At 38.1% G+C, this 18,764-nt stretch overlaps 1 protein-coding gene across 3 annotated transcripts in view; it reads left to right on the forward strand.

Moving 5' to 3' along the window:
* Positions 1–18,764, forward strand: part of LOC140756661 (stress-associated endoplasmic reticulum protein 2) — a 116,182-nt gene that overhangs the window by 94,805 nt on the left and 2,613 nt on the right. For 2 of the 3 annotated variants that reach the window (XM_073092213.1, XM_073092212.1), the window contains exon 2: positions 17,455–17,564. In XM_073092213.1, the coding sequence (XP_072948314.1) occupies positions 17,478–17,564 (87 nt within the window). In that variant the 5' untranslated portion in view covers positions 17,455–17,477. Of the gene's footprint in view, positions 1–15,735; positions 15,869–17,454; positions 17,565–18,764 lie in introns of those variants that run through there. The other variant, XM_073092211.1, reaches the window with a different exon arrangement.

Genomic DNA, 18,764 nt, shown 5'->3' on the forward strand with positions numbered 1-18,764 from the left:
ATATAAAAGAAACCTTCAGAGAATAAAAGATAAACACATTTGCAAAGCAAATTGTCTGACAAAATCTAAAATCGTGGTACACCTAGTCAGGAGGCATTATTTTGAGCTCAACAGACTGCCAATTGCCCGGTTAGTTGTTAAATATTGGCCACAAATATAGCTAAGTACTCGTACTTGGAGCATCTGGTATAGGTCGGATAGTTTTTTTTTTTATATTATAGAAGTAGCAGACGAGCATGCAGTCCACCTGATCTGTAATCAATCCCAGACAGGATTAGATATTCCTGTCTGAGGTCGGCCACAGATGCGCCGCTACCCCTGAGGGCTAAGCTGGAACGCCTCGGAAAAGTATGTCTCCCTTACCACACCCTTCAAACCGGAACACAGCAGCGCCTGACACTGCTGTTATTAGGCAGAAATAGGTGTGGCGGTGGTGCCGCCGGAGTCGAACCACAATGGATTCTACCACCTTCGCTATTCAGATTTAGGTTAGTTAAGCATCATAGTGGCATTAATCATGCATCGTGCACCGATTTTCAATCTTATTCGAGAACCCTATGTACCTTTTGATAATGTCTATGATTTTGTAATCAAAAGACTTTATTAAATAGACATTATTAAATTCCAGATAGATATTATAAATTAAAAAATTAGACATTATCACATTCTCAAAAATCCAATTATGGTTTTTCGAGAAAATAAGTATTTTTAAAAGATCTTGGATTTATTTTATGTTATTAAGTTGTCATTCAAGAATAAATTAGAACCAGTGAAAAAGTCTAACGTGTAATTTGTAATATGTATTTATCATAATAATATTTTAACATATTAAGAATAATATTTTTTTATTAACGCGAGAGAAACTATCAAAATGTACTCGGTGTTCTGTAAAAAAATTGTACTTAACCCCAGAAAAGCCTGAATTCCTGCGTGAGGTCACAGATGAGTTGGTACACCTGAGAACTAAGTTGGAACCTCGGAAAAGTATGTCTCCCTTACCAATCAATCACACACAGCAACGCTTCTACTGTTATTAGGCACAAATAGGTGTGGCGGTAGTGCCTCCGGAGTTGAACGACGAAGGGCTCTACCGCCTTGAATGAATGAATGAATTTATTTAAAAACATTTTGATTACAAAGGTATGATAGATACTCTATTGGCAGCAGTAATAACACTCAAATGACATAAAATAAATACGGGTTAACTTAACTTGTGTTTTCATTTTGATAGACACATTGAAGTTGAAGGTGGTAGAACCCTTTGTGGTTCGACTCCGGCGGCACCACCGCCACACCTATTTCTACCTAATAACAGCAGTGTTAGGCGCTGCTGTGTTCCGTCTTGCAGGGTGTGGTAAGGGAGACAAACTTTTCCGAGGCGTTCCAGCTTAGTCCTCAGGGGTAGCGGCGCATCTGCGGCCGACCTCAGGTAGGAATCTAATCCTATCTGGGGTTGATTACAGATGTCCATGGGCGGCAGAAGCCACTTACTCACATACTCGTCTACTACTCCTATATTATAAAAAAATAGTTCTATGAAGTCTATTACATACTATGTGCAAACCTTTGGTCCGTGCCTCTAACGTTCGTTTGTCTTGTCATAACCATTGATACCTTACGCTCATAAATCATCCATCTATTTAACCTTCACTAATTAGAGTTGTACAAAGATTAAACAGCAATTGAAGTAGTTAGCACGTATGAAAGTAATCCTCTAAACCGAGTCGGCCTGTATCGCTTTACCGTAACGCGAGAGGTGTCGCTCAGTAAGCCCGTGGTTGTACACTCGGCGATCTTTTACTTGAATGCATTTGTTTTTTTTTATTTCTCAAAAGAACTGATTAGGTATAGACCTTGTTTTGTGAGGTTTGAATGGTTTTAACGTGCTAAAACCCCCTCTTCGGAAATCTCCAACTGAATTCCTGAAAGCATTACCCATTTTCAGAAAGCACTTGTCACGACAATTTATGTATGTATATATGTATGTTATAACATGTATATTATAACAATATATATATTGTGTCATATGCTCGTTCTAGAAACACACGGGTCTCATTTCAAAGTCAGATGAACTTAGGAAAAAATTCACCACTTTGGATAAGTGATAGACTTTATACAACTTTGAACGTTTTTGTACAGAATTCTCAGACAATTAACGTGTCATCAAAGAGGTCTAAATACATGTGAGCTGTCAATAAACTATCCCTGTTGGTCACAATATAATATGTGTCTAATATTTCTAGCTTGAATCAGCCCTGTATTGACTTACATATGAGGCGACCACCTAAGTCCTTAAAAGTGGCAACACAATCTGTCAGCTTCAAGTAAAGTCCCTGTTCTATGTGAATGTTATGTGAATCTTATAAAAAATATCACCGCTCGTAATGAGGGCAGTACCTAAAAGCACGCGCCGAAGCTTTCAACAAACATATCGAATAAAAAAGAAATATTTGCCAATTGTCCAAAAACCAACGTCACGCTTAGAAAACTTTCTTTGTTTAATCTTCACCACGATCTGTTTACTGTACTGCAATGATTAGTCAGTTTATGGCACGTGGCATTATCTAGTAAGTGAGATGCCGGTTTTTTTTGTTTTCGATACCTTCAAAAGATAGGTTTTTTTTTTATAATATTGGAGTAGCAGACGAGCATGCAGTCCACCTGATGACGAGGACATCTGTAATCAACCCCAGATAGGATTGCATATTCCTACCCGAAGTCAGCCACAGATACGCCGCTACCCCTGAGGACTAAGGTGGTACGCCTCGGAAAAGTATGTCTCCCTTACCACAACCCTTCAAACCGGAACACAGCAGTGCTTAACACTGCTGTTATGAGGCAGAAATGGGTGTGGCGGTGGTGCCGCCGGAGTCGAACCACAAAGGGCTCTACCACCTTCAAACCTATCCGACGCCGTAAAGCGACGCCGGGCTATGTGAGATTTTTACTGCACTATAATCCTCCCTTTGCCCATCCTCGGCGTTTGGTGGAGAACTCGAGGATATCGGAACATAACTGGGAGACCTCCAAACGCGATGCCTCTATCGGGAGCTGACCATCTCCTCTACATCAGGTAGAACTCCTGTTCTGTATGGAATTGGTTAGAGTTATACAAAGTTTAACTTTAACTTTAATGTAAAGATAAAATGAGATGTAATGTAAAGAAATGTAAAGATAAAAAGAAAAAAAAGTGAGAGGTAAATAAAATGTTACAGTCCACTAAAGAAAAGTTCTACCACTTAAAAACTACTTTTTAGTTATCACATCAAACTAATTAAATATTTATTCCGAAGCCATTGTTCTATGGTTAATCTGTTTGTATGGGCTGGCGTCAATATTTAATTTTGTAGATGTTTGCTCATGGTGTAGTTTTTGGGGGCCATAAGATGGTGACTGACGTAAACTACCTTCAACGGATAGACATTTTATGACATCTATTTATCAATTTGTGTGATACAGAAACCGGGCGTTTTTAGTTATGTGAGTTTTAAAGATTCATTATTTAACCAACGATTTTTTTTTATAAATAAATAAATCGTGTCAACCCATTATTGTCCCACTGCTGGTCACGGGTCTCCTCTCAGAATGAGAAGGATTAGGCCATAGTCCACAGCGCTGGCCAAGTGCGTATTGGTAGACTTCACATACCTTTGAGATTTTTATATATATCTCTTAAGTATAGGTACCAGTTTCCTCATGATGTTTTCCTTCGCCGTTAAAGCGAGAGATAATTAATTTCTTCGCACATAAGTTTGAAAAATCAGAGGTGCGTTCGTGGGATTTGAACCTCGGACTCAAACCTTGGACCTCGGACCTCGGACCACTACCACCACTAATTAAAACTGTCATTAAAATAATCTGCTTAAATAAACAGATTTTTTAATTCTACAATATTTACTCATATCTACATTTAACTTCTGTCTCTTCATTTTTGAAAATGAATTTTAACTCAAAATTATTAAACACCCTCTTAGGACCCCACCCCAATTAAGTGCATGTACCTTCTGTTTTGTTTGTCGGCTGCGTCCAAACCGATGGTGTTTGTATTGGATCGGACGACTGTATTATTTCAAGTGGTATGGGTGAACATAACTGGTTTTAGAAACTGATCGATAAAAATAATGCTTCATTTATTTACTTTTTATCATTCAAAGTAACAAATGTACCTACATGACACTCGACGTTAAATGATCATCGTGGCTTATGGATATCAATATGGTTAGGTATTTTTTTTATAATATAGGAGTAGCAGACGAACATACAGTCCACCTGATGGTAAGTGGCTACTGCCGCCCATGGACATCTGTAATCAACCCCAGACAGGATTACATATTCCTACCTGAGATCGGCAACAGACGCGCCACTACTCCTGATTACTAAGCTGGAACGCCTCGGAAAAGTACATCTCACATACCATACCCTTCAAACCAGACCACAGCAGCGCGTAACACTGCTGTTATTAAACAGAAATAGGTGTGGAGGTGGTGCCACCGGAGTCGAACCACAGAGGGTTCTACCACCTTCAATCTTCTGCAATGTAGGTAGGTACTTGCTAGATACTGCCCCGTGCCATAAACTAATTAATCCTGATACCTATCTACCTATAATTTTATTACAACAATAAAAATACTCCTCAAATTTTAAACATAACTTACCCAAACAAGTAGACAACAAAACTTCTGAAAACAAAACAAAACTTTTAAGCTTTTTATTTACTGAGGGGAAGTGCTTCCTGCAAGGTTTCGGTGTACACTTACCCTTGTTGCCTCCCCCGCAAGGGTTAGGAAGCCTACCTACTGACGCTAGGGATGTACCTACAAATTTCTTTTTTGTGTCATGTAGGTATTATTGAAGTTTTACTAAGCGGCAGTATCTTGCCATCAGTAGACAGGTAAATATAATTAATTTGTTAGTGTACCTATTCCTGTCTTATGAACACAATCTTAGCTACTGAGATGCATCCTCTTTTGAGTATGTCCATCTTCAAGTTGGTAAGGTATAATAGTAGTAGGTAAAATAACACAAGGATCTCTTATTAATACTGAGTTAGAATATTAGATATGCAGCATATGTTAAGCGAGAACTAGGTATGGCCTGCAGTCTTATCATTCTTACTCGTAGATCATTACATTTTAAAGAACAATAGGTATAGTCCCCGTAAAACGGCTAGTCCGCTCTGAATATAGAAATGAATCGCGTCGCTATAGCAAATTGTATGAGTACACCTGCTCGGAACAACTTCAGAGCGGACTAGCAGTTTGGCGATAACTATACCTACTTAAATCCCAAAATCAACCCGTATAACTTTACGTAATAACGTCTCACGTTACATTCAAGTACCCATAATTATGTGCAGGCTAACAGAGCAAAAAATAAACAATTCACCACTTCTATAGAAGTGTGACCGCGCGTAAGTTTTTGACGTAACGAGTAGGAAAGTGATGGTAGAAAAACTTTAAAACGAAAAAATATTTAAAACTATACATAATCTTGTCTGCGAGAGTATTTAAACTGGACGATATTAAACCTTGGAAACAAGGCATAAGGAATGTTAAGACAAACTCGTGTGAAATAATCTAGCGAAATAATTGAAGGACCGACTAAAAATTGCACCGAGTTTCTATCTTTTAAAATATGCGAATTTCGTCTTTCTTCCTACGGAATAAAAATTTAAATATTCATTACACATTTTTGGCAGAATACAATGTGATCATTTGGCCGGTACATTCGATAATTGCGATTCAAGATGGACGACGCATTGTTGTGGCGCCAATATTGCGTCACACGCGTGGCTTTGAAAAACTGACAATGCCATTTATTGTTGCAGAGACAAATTTTTGGTACATTAATTTTGAATACGTAAGCAGATATTTTAAATCCTATTCTTCTTAGTACTTTCGCTTAAATGCCGGCATGATTCGCTTTATATCGCGTTTTTTTTCAAATTCTGTTTTAGAAAGTGCCAGTTTGAAAGGTGAAAGAAAACAAATAAATATTTAACTTAGCTACATTAAGCGTTCTTAAACAAGTAAAAGTAAGAAGATGCCTATATTTCGTTTCTATTATATTAATTTGTTCTGAATACATATTGACTCATACTTACACAGCGCGTTAAAAATCGTAGCTTTATAAAATCGCTATTGAAAAAGCCCTTATAAATCCACGTGATTATTGAAAAAGACTAAAAAAAATACATTTTGAATATGGTATTCTTATGTAGCTATGTACCTATTGATAGATAAGTAGGTATAGAGAGTAGATACAGACATTAGGTAACTCATATTTTGTTATAAAATCACCGTTGTAAAAAATCGTCAGATAAAGAATTATAATAATTGGATAACAGACTTTGGTACTTAATATTTATATGTTAGGTATATTCCGAGACGCAACTAATTAGGTACCTAATAAATTTATTGTTTTCACACGATAACTTTCGAGCTCTTACAATTTTCATAATATCCTGTACACGTAACAGATAAACTAAAACGGCCACAACGCTTCCCTCGATTTGCGGCAGAAACTAAAATTGTACAAACGGGAACAGACAGGAGAGCTGTAACCCGATAGCGAACGCGGGCCGTATGCCGCTCGATACCGGGGGATGCGCTATGCTGTATAGCGCATACAAATAGATATAGAAAAGTTCAATATTATATTTTAGGATATTGACGTTAAACAATACACGCGGTCATTTTTTATTTCGAGGGAGAAACCTTCGAAAGGTACCCGGTGCTGTAAGAGCGACACAGAGTTATATGGGATTCTTACCGCACTAAAACCCTCCGGTGGCCGTCCTCGGCGCTGCGTAAAGGACTCCGGGATCTCCAGAGGAACGCAACCGGAGTCCTTTTAGCGCGTAGCTCCGTCGGGCTCCGTCCAGGTGAGCATGCCGGACGATATTTGCCGCTTCGCCTAGAAAGTTCGCGATGTGGAAAAGTTTTAGACTAATTAATAAATTTAATACCCAACCTAACCTTGTATCCAACAGATAAATGTTTCCCTCGATTTGCGGTAAAACTAAAATTGTACAAACGGGCACAGACAGGAGAGCTGTAGCCCGATAGCGAACGCGGGCCGTATGCCGCTCGATACCAGGGAAGCGCTTACAAATAGATATAGGGAAGTTGATTCTCACCAAATTATATTTTATTTTATGATATTGATGTTCAACAATACACGAAGTCCTACTGATTGTATGTGTGAACTGGATGACTATAATCCCACCGGAGTCACCGGAGATAGTATGTTAATCAGGGGTTTAAAATGGTACCTAAGTCTCCCACTACCTTGATGTAGGGTGTCGTAAAAAATAAAAAACACCAAAAGTGGTGTGGTGAAGATGATAATGATAGCAACAAAGTATATTTTATGATTTTCACGTACTAATGCACGTCGTCTTCCCAATGTGGAAACTACCAGCAATATACAATTATCGTACCACCTAGATCGATTATCGATGGTTTGTTACCGTGAAGAGAAGACTGTAATGGGTTTGGCAGGGGTGCCTCTGTAGTCAAACCGTGAAGGACGTTCCTTGGATGGTATTGTTGGTTGGTGTTGATGCTTGTGAACGCAACTCATGTTGTAAGGACAGAAAATCATCAATCAATATTCCTAGCACGTATGATGAACACCGGTTTTAATTGAAGTCAGTTACAGACTCTTAAGCACTGAGATCGTCAACTCAAATAAAAGCCGTGAGCAATTTTCGAATTCGTCCAAAGGTCCGCTATTTTATCATCGTGATATTATAATATTAAATTTTAAAATAGAAAACATCACAGCAGAAAATTAACAGCACAAAAATCCAAAAAAAAAATAAAAGGCATGAAACCAATTATAATTTTCGAAAACCATAAATAATTTACTTGCGCTTTCCAGCATGCCACCATCCAGCAAGGTGCAGAGCGTACAATCACTTACACAATTGTTTAAACAAAGCAACAATAAAATATCGAGTTACGCGAATAAATGAGCATCCCTCATCCCCATAACCCGGGCAATATGCATTGTTCGGATAATGGATGCCGATGTTCACTTTGTTATCGTAATACTCGTAATTATTATTTATTTTGTGGACTATGGTATATGACAGTGGTAATCTAGTTGTGTGAATTTTCTTAAATATCTAAGTGTAACACTTCAATGTGGTAAAATTCATAAGATCTATTTTAGTGGAATGTGGACTAAATACCTCTTACTTTAAGACCGATAAGTATAGATATCTCACTGCCTTGTAATTGAAGGAAGCCATTAAATTACTTAAACGGCTGACAATTCTGTCAGCCGTTTAATAGCTGTCGTGGTGTAATTAACGCGGAACAATACCGACATGCGCAGTTAATTGGTGCAAAAACACGAAATCGAAGAAAAAGTGCGGAGAAATATCATTTCATTCGTAAATGATCTAAAAACAACGTTTTTTTTTAATATTTTTCAAACACGAAAGTAGCTGACAGTGACAATTTCAATTGTCAAAACTGGTTACATTTTCTTGTTAGGAGTGAGTAATCATTACTAATATGTACTCGTATATGCTTTAAGAAGATACCCGTGATGTGAGCAGTGGGATAGTAACGGGTTGGGGTGACAAATGACGATGACGATGTAGACTTAAAAAGCGCGGCGCTTTGTGATTTGTGCAGATAATAACATGGTTTACAATTAATCCGAATATGACCCGTAATTTTAAATGTCTGATGATATATTGTGAAGGTGGTAGCGCCTTCTATGGTTTGCCGCCGGTGGCACTACCGCCTTGCCTATTGCTGCCTAATAATAGCACTGTTAATCACCTGTTAAGTATTTTGGTGTGGTGTGGTGGAGACATACTTATTTGAAACTTTCCAACGTAGTCCTCAGGGATAGCCCAGATAGGAATCTAATCTTATCATTGTTTGACTACACGTCCATGGGCGGCAGTAGCCACTTACCATCAAGTGAAATGCATACTCGATTTCTACTTGAATAATATGGAAAAAATATATGACATTACCAAAATCTATCACGGAACGTTGCGTACCAAATACACATGGTAACTGCCCTCGAATAACCTATTTCCATTATTTCAAATTATTTCAAGTGGCTGCTCCCCTAAACCTGTCTACAGCCCGACGTCTCGACATCCCAAAACATTAAACAAAACAAAAACTACTGTTTATCTTAATCCAATCGGTGTATATCGAAAGCAAACGGGCAGAAACCATTGTACGCGAGACAGGGATTATCTCCGAGCCGTAAGCTTTCGGCGCCAAACTGCGACGCCATTTGCAATTATTTGAACTACTTACATTTTTAAAGAGAATGTGTTTTGAAGTAAATAAAAGTAAGGTTGAGTCCGTCTGTTACCTCAGTATTAATGCCCGTAATTAATAAATCAATCTATCCAACGTCTTACTCATCAAATATCGAAATTTGAATTTCTGCCTACTAGATACAAACTTGTCAAATTTAGATCTTTGGTGGGAAGTATTAAATAGGTACAGTCCCCGCCAAACTGCTAGTCCGCTCTGAAGTTATTGCGAGCAGATGTAGTCGTACAATTTGCTATGGCGACGCAATTCATTTCTAAATTTAAAGCGGACTAGCAGTTTTACGCGGACTATACCTAGGTACCTAGAAGGATAAGGTTAAACCTGTAATAATTAGGTTAATAAAACTATAATAACCGATAGTAACTTAATAAATTGGAAGAACTTTTTGCGATTTGTAGGCACTTGGCTGCAACTCTCTTTATACTAATGGGGCACTGGTCACTTATATTCTTAATACCTTGTAACATTTTAATTTGATAAAGATGTCATCCTGCCTTATCACGGCAAAGCGATAATGGGGGTTAGCTGTTACAATAAGTACTCAGGGCATAGTATAGTAGGTATAGAGTAGTGGGTAGTATGGGGTATACCACTACCCCATGGGTATGGAGATCATTAGATTTTATTACCGTCATCATTACCATGGTTAGTAAGCTTCGGAATTCTTACAACATAGTTTTAACATAACTTTTTTTTATTATCTACCAGTAGATATTAAATAAACTAATTACGTATAAGTGACGTTTGGGGAAATAAAAACAAGCTTTAAATTAATAGCTTTCCAGTTTTTTTATAAAAGCCCTACGAGACACGGCCACCATCGCAGAGGTCAACTGGAATAGCCGTGACTATCTCCTGCGCCATTTTTAAAAACAAATTAAACCCTGTCTTGACACCTAGGAAATTAATCCTTAACTTCAGGTTCATACGGTTCGTAATATACGGGCAAAAAAACAAGATTTCGCAGCTTAATTTTCTGTTTTTATTTTTTAATCGGCACCGCATTCTGCCTGATTTGTTTTGTGAGACGGTTTGACGTAATGCAAGGAGCTGGGCACGACCACACAGCCAGGGTTATGGTGGAAATTCACCCAAATCCAATTTAATGGTGGTTTATTGGAAACTGGTGATGTGAGAAATTTTGTACACGCTCGTTAGTTTTGTAACAAATATGGAATGATGTTATCTTTGAGTATTGATTACCATGTGCAACGCTACTGCAAGCTGCGAAACAAAAATAGGAAGGTTTTATAATATCGTAGGTAGGTAGAGAATCATCATCTAATTATGATGCTAGGGATGTTTAGCTTGTACCCTGTAGTTCCGGGGCCAGAACAGGGCTACGGTATCCCCTGCCTGTCGTAAAAGGCGATTAAAAGGGAGCTTCCGGGGTTGCGGACGGCAAGAGTGGGAGCCCGAACCGCCAGGCTAGTGACCCCGGGAAGGACGTCGGTATGTGTGGTCGCATACCGTCGTGCCCACCAGACGGTGTGGCGAGCGTCAAGCTCACCTGGGCAGAGCCCGACGGGGCAACGCGCTGAAAGGACTGCGGTTGCGTTCCTTTGGAGATCCCGGAGCCCTCTACGCAGCGCCGAGCACGGCCACCGGGGGGGTTTTAGTGCGGTAAGAATCCCACATAACCCCGTGCCGCTCCCACGGCATAGGGTACCTTTTGAAGGTTTCCCCGTCGTAACAAAAAAAAAAGAAGGTAGGTAGATAAACATGAAAAACAAGATAGGCAGTGATGGTGGGTACCTACTTAATTAGCCAATTATGTTTTCTTACCTGTCTTATTAGAATAGGTGCATAGCTACCTAGATATATTTGATATTACCTAGACATTATCTAAAATATTAATCTAATATAGGTATGAGGTAGATACCTAAGTATAGATATTTACTTAGAAATAAAATAAGGTACAATGTACATGTCCAAATATATAATTATGTCTAATTAAACCTCCTGAGATTTAATTTATTTATGCTAGCTTATATGTAGGTACCTACGTAAATAGGAAATTAATTATATTTAAAGGTGGTAGAACCCTTTGTGGTTCGACTCCGGCGGCACCACCGCCACACCTATTTTTACCTAATAACAGCAGTGTTAGGAGCTGCTGTGTTCCGGTTTGAAAGGTGTGGTAAGGGAGACATACTTTTCCGAGGCGTTCCAGCTTAGTCCTCAGGGGTAGAGGCGCATCTGTGGCCGACCTCAGGTAGGACTATCTAATCCTATTACAGATGTCCATGGGCGGCAGTAGCCACTTACCATCAGGTGGACTGCATGCTCGTCTGCTACTCATATGTTATAAAGAAAATATATTATTAAAAAATATATATTTTTCAAATTAACATTTAATTTTTAGTTTTAGGTAGGTGCATTACGTTATATTTTAAAAAATCGTTAAAAAAACTAAGTATGCAGGTATCTACCCAACACAAGACATTGTTGCTTCCCCTTAATAGACATTAATCTTGTCAATCTTTTCTAATCTTTTTGTCATTTGTAAGTTGTATACTGTTGAACAAACTATCTATCTAATCTTTTATTTTCTATTCTTTACGTTTTTACTAGCTATTACAAAATGTTTAGGGGAAATTTAGGAATGAGCAGGGAGGTGGAAAATCTGTTTAAAAGCAGCTTTTACCGATCTGCATGTTGTCGCAAAATAAAATATAGAGTAAGGTAAAGTCCGCGCCAAACTGCTAGTCCGCTCTGAAATCGTTGCGAGCAGGTGTTGTCATACAATTTGCTATGGCGACGCGATTCATTTCTATATACATTTCATTTCAGAATAGCAGTTTTACATAACGGTTCTGTTTGTGCATCTTCGTGCACGATTTTTTATTTTAAGTGCACACCCTACATAGGTGTGGAGGTACGTAGTTAGGTTAGTTAGTTACATTGTCCCTGTAGTTCCAGAACTAGAATAGGGCTACGGTATCCCCTGCCTGTCGTAAGAGGCGACTAATAGGGGGCTTCCGGGGTTGCGGGCGGCAAGAGTGGGAGCTCGAGCCGTCCAGTAGGCGACCTCGGGAAGGACGGCGGTATGTGTGGTCGCGTACCGTCGTAATCACCAGTTGTGGAAGGAGCGAACGCTTTCCCAGGGCAGAGCGCGATCCGGGCATTGCGCTTAGAGGACTCCGGTTGTGTTCCGTCGGAGATCCCGGAGTTCTCCAACAAGTGTTGAGGTCGGCCACCGGAGGGGTTTTAGTGCGCTACAAATCTCACATAACCTGGCGTTGCTCCCACGTCGTCGGGCATCTTTTAAAGGTTTCTCCCTCGAAAAGAAAAAAAACGGTAGGTAATTACCTATCTACTGCGTACCTAAGTTGGTAAATCTTAATCCGTTTAGCAGTTAGAATTCTGGTCTGATACGCAGAGAGACATATATAGATAGGTTAGCTATCTCTACCTACCTACCTACCTATGAATATTTTTAATAAATAATTATTTTCTAAGTCTGGTGATAACCTACAATACTTTTTTTAGTTAGATACATAGAAATGCCTATATCCACTTTCACTGAGCCATCGGCGCCGTATTGCAAATAAAACACATTCGTAGACAATGTTATCTTAGGACGAGCGGTTATTTGCAAGTCGGCGCCGAAAGCACCCTTTGCTAAAACCGAAAACGTGTTCCTATGGCGAAATGTGGCAAATGTGAGTTTGGGTTGCGTAGCGGGTTCCGTAGGTAGGTTCCTACTTTTTGACAAAAAACTTTTTGACAAAAAGTGGAGTTGGCTGATTTGCGAATTAAGGTATCGATATGTAATTTTGTAGATTGAAATCAACTTTTTACACGTTTTACATGAAATCAACTTTTTTCATTGCTCTTTCCGCCGCGGACCTCCGACCACCTTAGTCCGCTATTGAGGTAGGTAGGTCCTATGTAGTACCTATGGCAGGGGTAGGACCTATGGCAGTCCAAACTCTATAATTTTGTAAACTGTAGTGCATTAAAAATTGTTTGTTGCAGTTTTGGCAACCAACCGTGTGATAGCCTAGTGGTTAAGAAACTCGGCCTCTCATTCGAGGAGTCCGAGGTTCAAAACCCCAGTCACCTCTGATTCTTCAAAATTATGTGCGTATTAGGTATATATTAATTATTAAGGAAAACATCGTGAGGAAACCTGCATAACTGAGGGATTTATAAAAACAAAAAAATCTCAAAGTTATGTGAAGTCTACCAATACGCACATGGCCAGCGTGGTGGACTATGACCTAATCCTTCTCATTCTGAGAGGAGACCCGTGCCCAGCAGTGGAACAGTAGATAATGAGTTGATTATGGACCAACCGTGGAGTAAAACAACACACCTAAGAGTTCTTAAAAAATAACATTTTTAAAGGTGCCTGAAGTCTAGGTACCAATTCGCATTTGGCTACCGCGGGTACTATGACCTAAACCTCACTCTGATAAAAGATCCATACCGGAAAGAAACCATACGATACCAATGTCAATGATCGCTAGAATTGACCATTCAACGTCATTGATTAGCGATGGTTATATCGTCTCGGCTGACGTTTTATCGATGATTTATTCCTGTCTTTCTTTAAACAAGCCGCGAAAATTATTTAATGTGACCAAATAACACTATACTCTACGGCATAGAGTCATAGAACTTGTAGACTATCTCCTTTTTCGATTTCTAGTAGACTTATCTGTAAGCTTCACAAAAAAGAAAAATAAAATATTCGAACGAACCCATTCAAATTGCCGTTCCAAATTCAAAATAACAGGGAATGAATTCCTCTATCCATTCCCTCATTCCCCACATTGACCTTCCCCTTCGACATTCAAATTCAAATGGATTCTATTCGGGGGCGTCGCCCCACCAGGCGTTATCTCTCTCAGCCAATCAGAGAGCAAGGATTACCCTCCAAGGATAACCTTTGGCGCTGATTGGTGGATCCACTGACACCTGATATTGATATCCTGGGTATCCTTGTGATTATACCTTCATCTCCGTCTAATTAATGCATCAAAGATGTTGGTGTCTCTATCCTGTTAGAAAAGGATGTGTAGGTACATTTTCGCTATTTTCAATGCTAAAGTATTTATAGGTATCTGGTAGGTACCTATTTACTAAACTATATTTTACAAATACATTGTTTGAATGTAGGTATTTGAGATTGTTTGTATGTTGATATTTTAATAGAACGCGTATTTTTATTTTATTATTTTTAAATGGGTATTATTTAACTTACGCTCCTACATAAAATAAATTTGGTAATTTCTTTACCAAAACATGTTCTTAGGCTACAGGTAGATACTTATCTACTATAATTATAAATAAAAACGCTTTCTACACTCACAGCCACACACTAGGATTCCCTGTGTCGTGGGTGCCATGGACACACACATAGACAAATACACAAACACCCAGACCCAGGAACAGAAATCTAAATTCATCATTTAGATATCTGTCTGGCCGGGGATCGAACCCGGGACCCTTTGCGCGTCAGACCGGTATAGGTACCGGTGGCCGCTCCGCCACGGGTCGTGAATATCTACTCACCTACCGTCGTCATCAACCCATTACTAATCCACTGCTGGGCACAGGTCTCAGATTAAAGTGTTAAAACCGTAGTTAGAGTTACGCCGTTCGTCCACCACCGAGCCGATACCGAGGGTGACCCTTCAGTTTTTTGAACTCTCAAAAGTGTTGCTTTCTTTTCGTCGTTTTCCTTTAAACAAGTGATACCTATAGTTAATAAATCTCTATAAATCAGTACGTAAATTGCGTGCTTGGGATTTGATCTGCGGCAAAATTTTGAGATAACTATGTTTATACTTTAGTACCTACCTACCTAACCGGTGGTGGAATCATCACAAAATTCCCTACTTAGGTACTTGTATCAGAATGGTAGGTAAATATATACAAGTATTCACCCACCAAGCTTCGACATGATCTGTTATGTTTAGATCATAGGTTTAGATTTAAAATATATACCTAGAGACAAATTATTCGTACTATTCTTATAAAATCAATGAATTTTATTAATTTGTTATGACTGTAGTTCAAAGTTCATACATAAGCTACTTATCACATTCACAATGAATCATAAACGAAACTATTGCAAAGATAATTTATCTGGTTTAACGTGACGCACTGCCATCTAGCGTGTGACTTCTGAATTAAATTGTTGTGTTTTTACGCCATCTATTGAGAAAGAGATTACTACTCTACAACTTTTAATTATTTTCAAATCTTGCCAATAGATGGCTCTGCAAGTAGTTATTTCAAAATGTAAAAAATATCACAACAAGTATCATGTTAATTTGGAAAAAATACATTTAAACCTTCATTAAATAATATCTTTTTACTATAATTTTAAATGGTGTATTAATATACATTTTTTATATAATTATGGCAACATAAAAGTGACGCGTGTCTATGCTTTGGTATTGTCTAATGACGTACAGACGCGACGTGTGTTGACGTTTTGATATCACTTCGTTTCTTGATTCTTCGTTTCACTTTTTACTTACGTGTCAAGTGAGCTTGTGCGTTCGGCTGTAAGGCCTTTTAATATAGGAAAATTTGTGAGTATTAACCATTAATATCCACTTTCTGTGTCATTTTCGTATTTCAGTCAAACCAAGTCGTAGTTCTTCCATTCATGCCAACGAAAATCAACGTATTTGTATTCCTGAATATCTAGAACATTTCTCGAAAATGAGCGTAATCGATTAATTTGCTGCGAAATTAATATTAGATTTCCAGGAAATCATCAATAATGTTTGGCTAATTATTATTTAAAGACCTGAACATTATTTGAACGGTATATATAGTTAATGACGCAAATTATTCCTACCATATGTACGCGCAGCTGAGCAAAGATTTTAGTGTTTTCCTTCATACTTCGTAATTTCCAATTACGCAAACAATTTATTACTAAACTTTGAAGGTAATAACATAAATTGTTAATACTAAAGTATCTACTTTCTCAATTTGTATACATGTTATTAGTAACTCAGTTTTAGTCAACAATACTTCGACGCATTTTTTTCCGGTTATTGACACGTTTAAAACCGCTAATCAGGTAAACTTTGTGTATATTATGTACTCCTGGTAGTGCAGTATGAAGCTAAATTGGAATTATGAAAGCCAAAAAATTATTAATACTTTACCATTTATTCAATATATATTTCTAGTCTATCAGACAAATAGTTATATGTGTATTGTCTCGAACTATTGTTAACTAGACCCATGAAAATGTTATTGTTAAAAAGTTGAATGGTTAATTGTTATTTATTTATGTAGTGCTGGTACTTTCATTATTGTTCTCTTAATTATGTTCATGTTAATTAGTTATGAAGATATTTTAGATAGTTAGTTATCTATTTGTCTATAAAATTAACTACTTTCTTTATCTAATGCAATCTATTTAAATTTATTACTAAACCTACAATAAAAACATGATCTTAGTAATTCTCACCTCCCCTTCTATTTTAGACCTATGAATCAGTTCAGATTAGAATTTGGTAATTGATAAAAACTTGGCAGTATATTTTTCCTTAGGTTTCCTTTCAGTTGACCTCCCATTGACTATTACCGCTTGAGCAATAGTTGTGTAGGCTACCATTTTAGGACTTTACCTACTAAACAGATGCTTAATGCGCTGTGGCTTATGCATTCAATTTTTCCCTTGAGTGATGTTTGTTTTCATTAGTCAAAAGTGTATTGTTTACATATCTGTATAGATGCTTATTTAAGCTACCTAAGTTTTAATAGTCCGTGCCAAACTTCTAGTCCGCTCGGAAGTTGTTGCACACAGGTGTAGTCAGAGAGTCAATGTAGTCGAACACAAGCATATACTCCGTAGCAACAGTAAGGGCACTCGGATGCAGATATGTGCCCGCGGGCGAGAGCGGGCAGTTGACGGGCCAGAGGTTCATGCTATCTTTGTCTCCCTGATATCTACAATTTGCTGTTGCGACGTGACCAATTTCTATATTCAGAGCGGACTAGCAGTTTGGCGTGGACTATACCAGTGTCTCAAGCTATAATATCCAATAGAAGTACTGTATGTTAATGATGAAATCTGTACCTAAAAGTATATACCACAAAGTTACAGCAATATAACAAACAACATAAAGTTAATATTTTCCATGTATTGATTTTCCAGGACAAATATAACTGCAAATCAAAATGGCACCAAAGCAGAGGATGCGCATCGCTAACGAGATTGCCAGCAAAAACATCACCATGAGGGGGAATGTACCAAAAACCACAAAGGTACACATTTAAACCAAATATGTACACATTTAAGCCACAAAATGTACACATTTAAACCAAATATGTACACATAATTATGTATTTCACCATACAATTGTATGTTTCTTTATAATATTGGGGTAGCAGATGAGCATGCAATCCTTATAGTAAGTGGCTACTGCCGCCCATGGACATCTGTAATCAACCCCAGATAGGATTAGATATTCCTACCTGAGGTCGGCCACAGATGTACCACTACTCCTGAGGACTAAGCTGGAACGCCTCGGAAAAGTATCTCTCCCTAAAGCCTTGGATAAATATGTCTCTCTTATCACACCCTTCAAACCGGAACACAGCATCACCTGACACTGCTGTTATTAGGTAGAAATAGGTGTGGCAGTGGTGCCGCCGGAGTCGAACCACAAAGGGTTCTACCACCTGAAGAACAACACTTACGTTATAAATAATTAATTCTTATTATGTTCTATAACTGGTTGAAGATGATAAAACTCTTTGTGGTTTGACTCCAGCAGCACCACCGCCAAACCTTTTTCTGCCTACATACAAGAGTTAAGCGCTGCTGTGTTCTGCTTTGAAGGGTGTGATAAGACATATTTATCTGAGGTGTTCTAACTGAATCCTCGGGGGAAGCTACACATCTATGGCCGATCTCAGGCCGATCTGAACCCTTTTTGGAGTTGATTATAGATATCCATGGACAGCAGTTGTCACGTGGACTGCATGTTTCTTTGACAAAGTAATTGAAATGTAGTGTATCTGTCTGGTTTCACATTATTTTCTTAATAAAATTACTTATCCTTCAACAATATTAAATGTCACATGGTAACCTTGTGTTATGAAAAATTACAGGTTATCAATACTTTTATCGGCATTGAAGCAGTTAACATTCTACGCAATACTTTCGATCATACAATAACAATATTATGTTATTTACATAAATACCAATTGTATCAATATACAAGATACAAATGACGCTTTCTACGCATGTAGTAGTGAAGAAGTAAATAAACACAGACATTTCTTAAAACTAATTTAATACAAATTTAAATTCAGTCAGGTAGATGAATGGTAGAGGATTTCTTTATATAACTGACAGACCCGGCAAACTTTGTACCGCCTCAGAATCTATTTATAAAATATATTTCATATTTACTCACCTTACAAACCTTCCCTGGACTTCCACAAATTGTTCTAAGCTAA

This window comes from Epargyreus clarus, unplaced genomic scaffold (genome assembly GCF_041222505.1).
Source record: "Epargyreus clarus isolate Ecla_fem2 unplaced genomic scaffold, WU_Ecla_fem_2.2 ptg000035l, whole genome shotgun sequence".
NCBI lineage: Eukaryota > Metazoa > Arthropoda > Insecta > Lepidoptera > Hesperiidae > Epargyreus > Epargyreus clarus.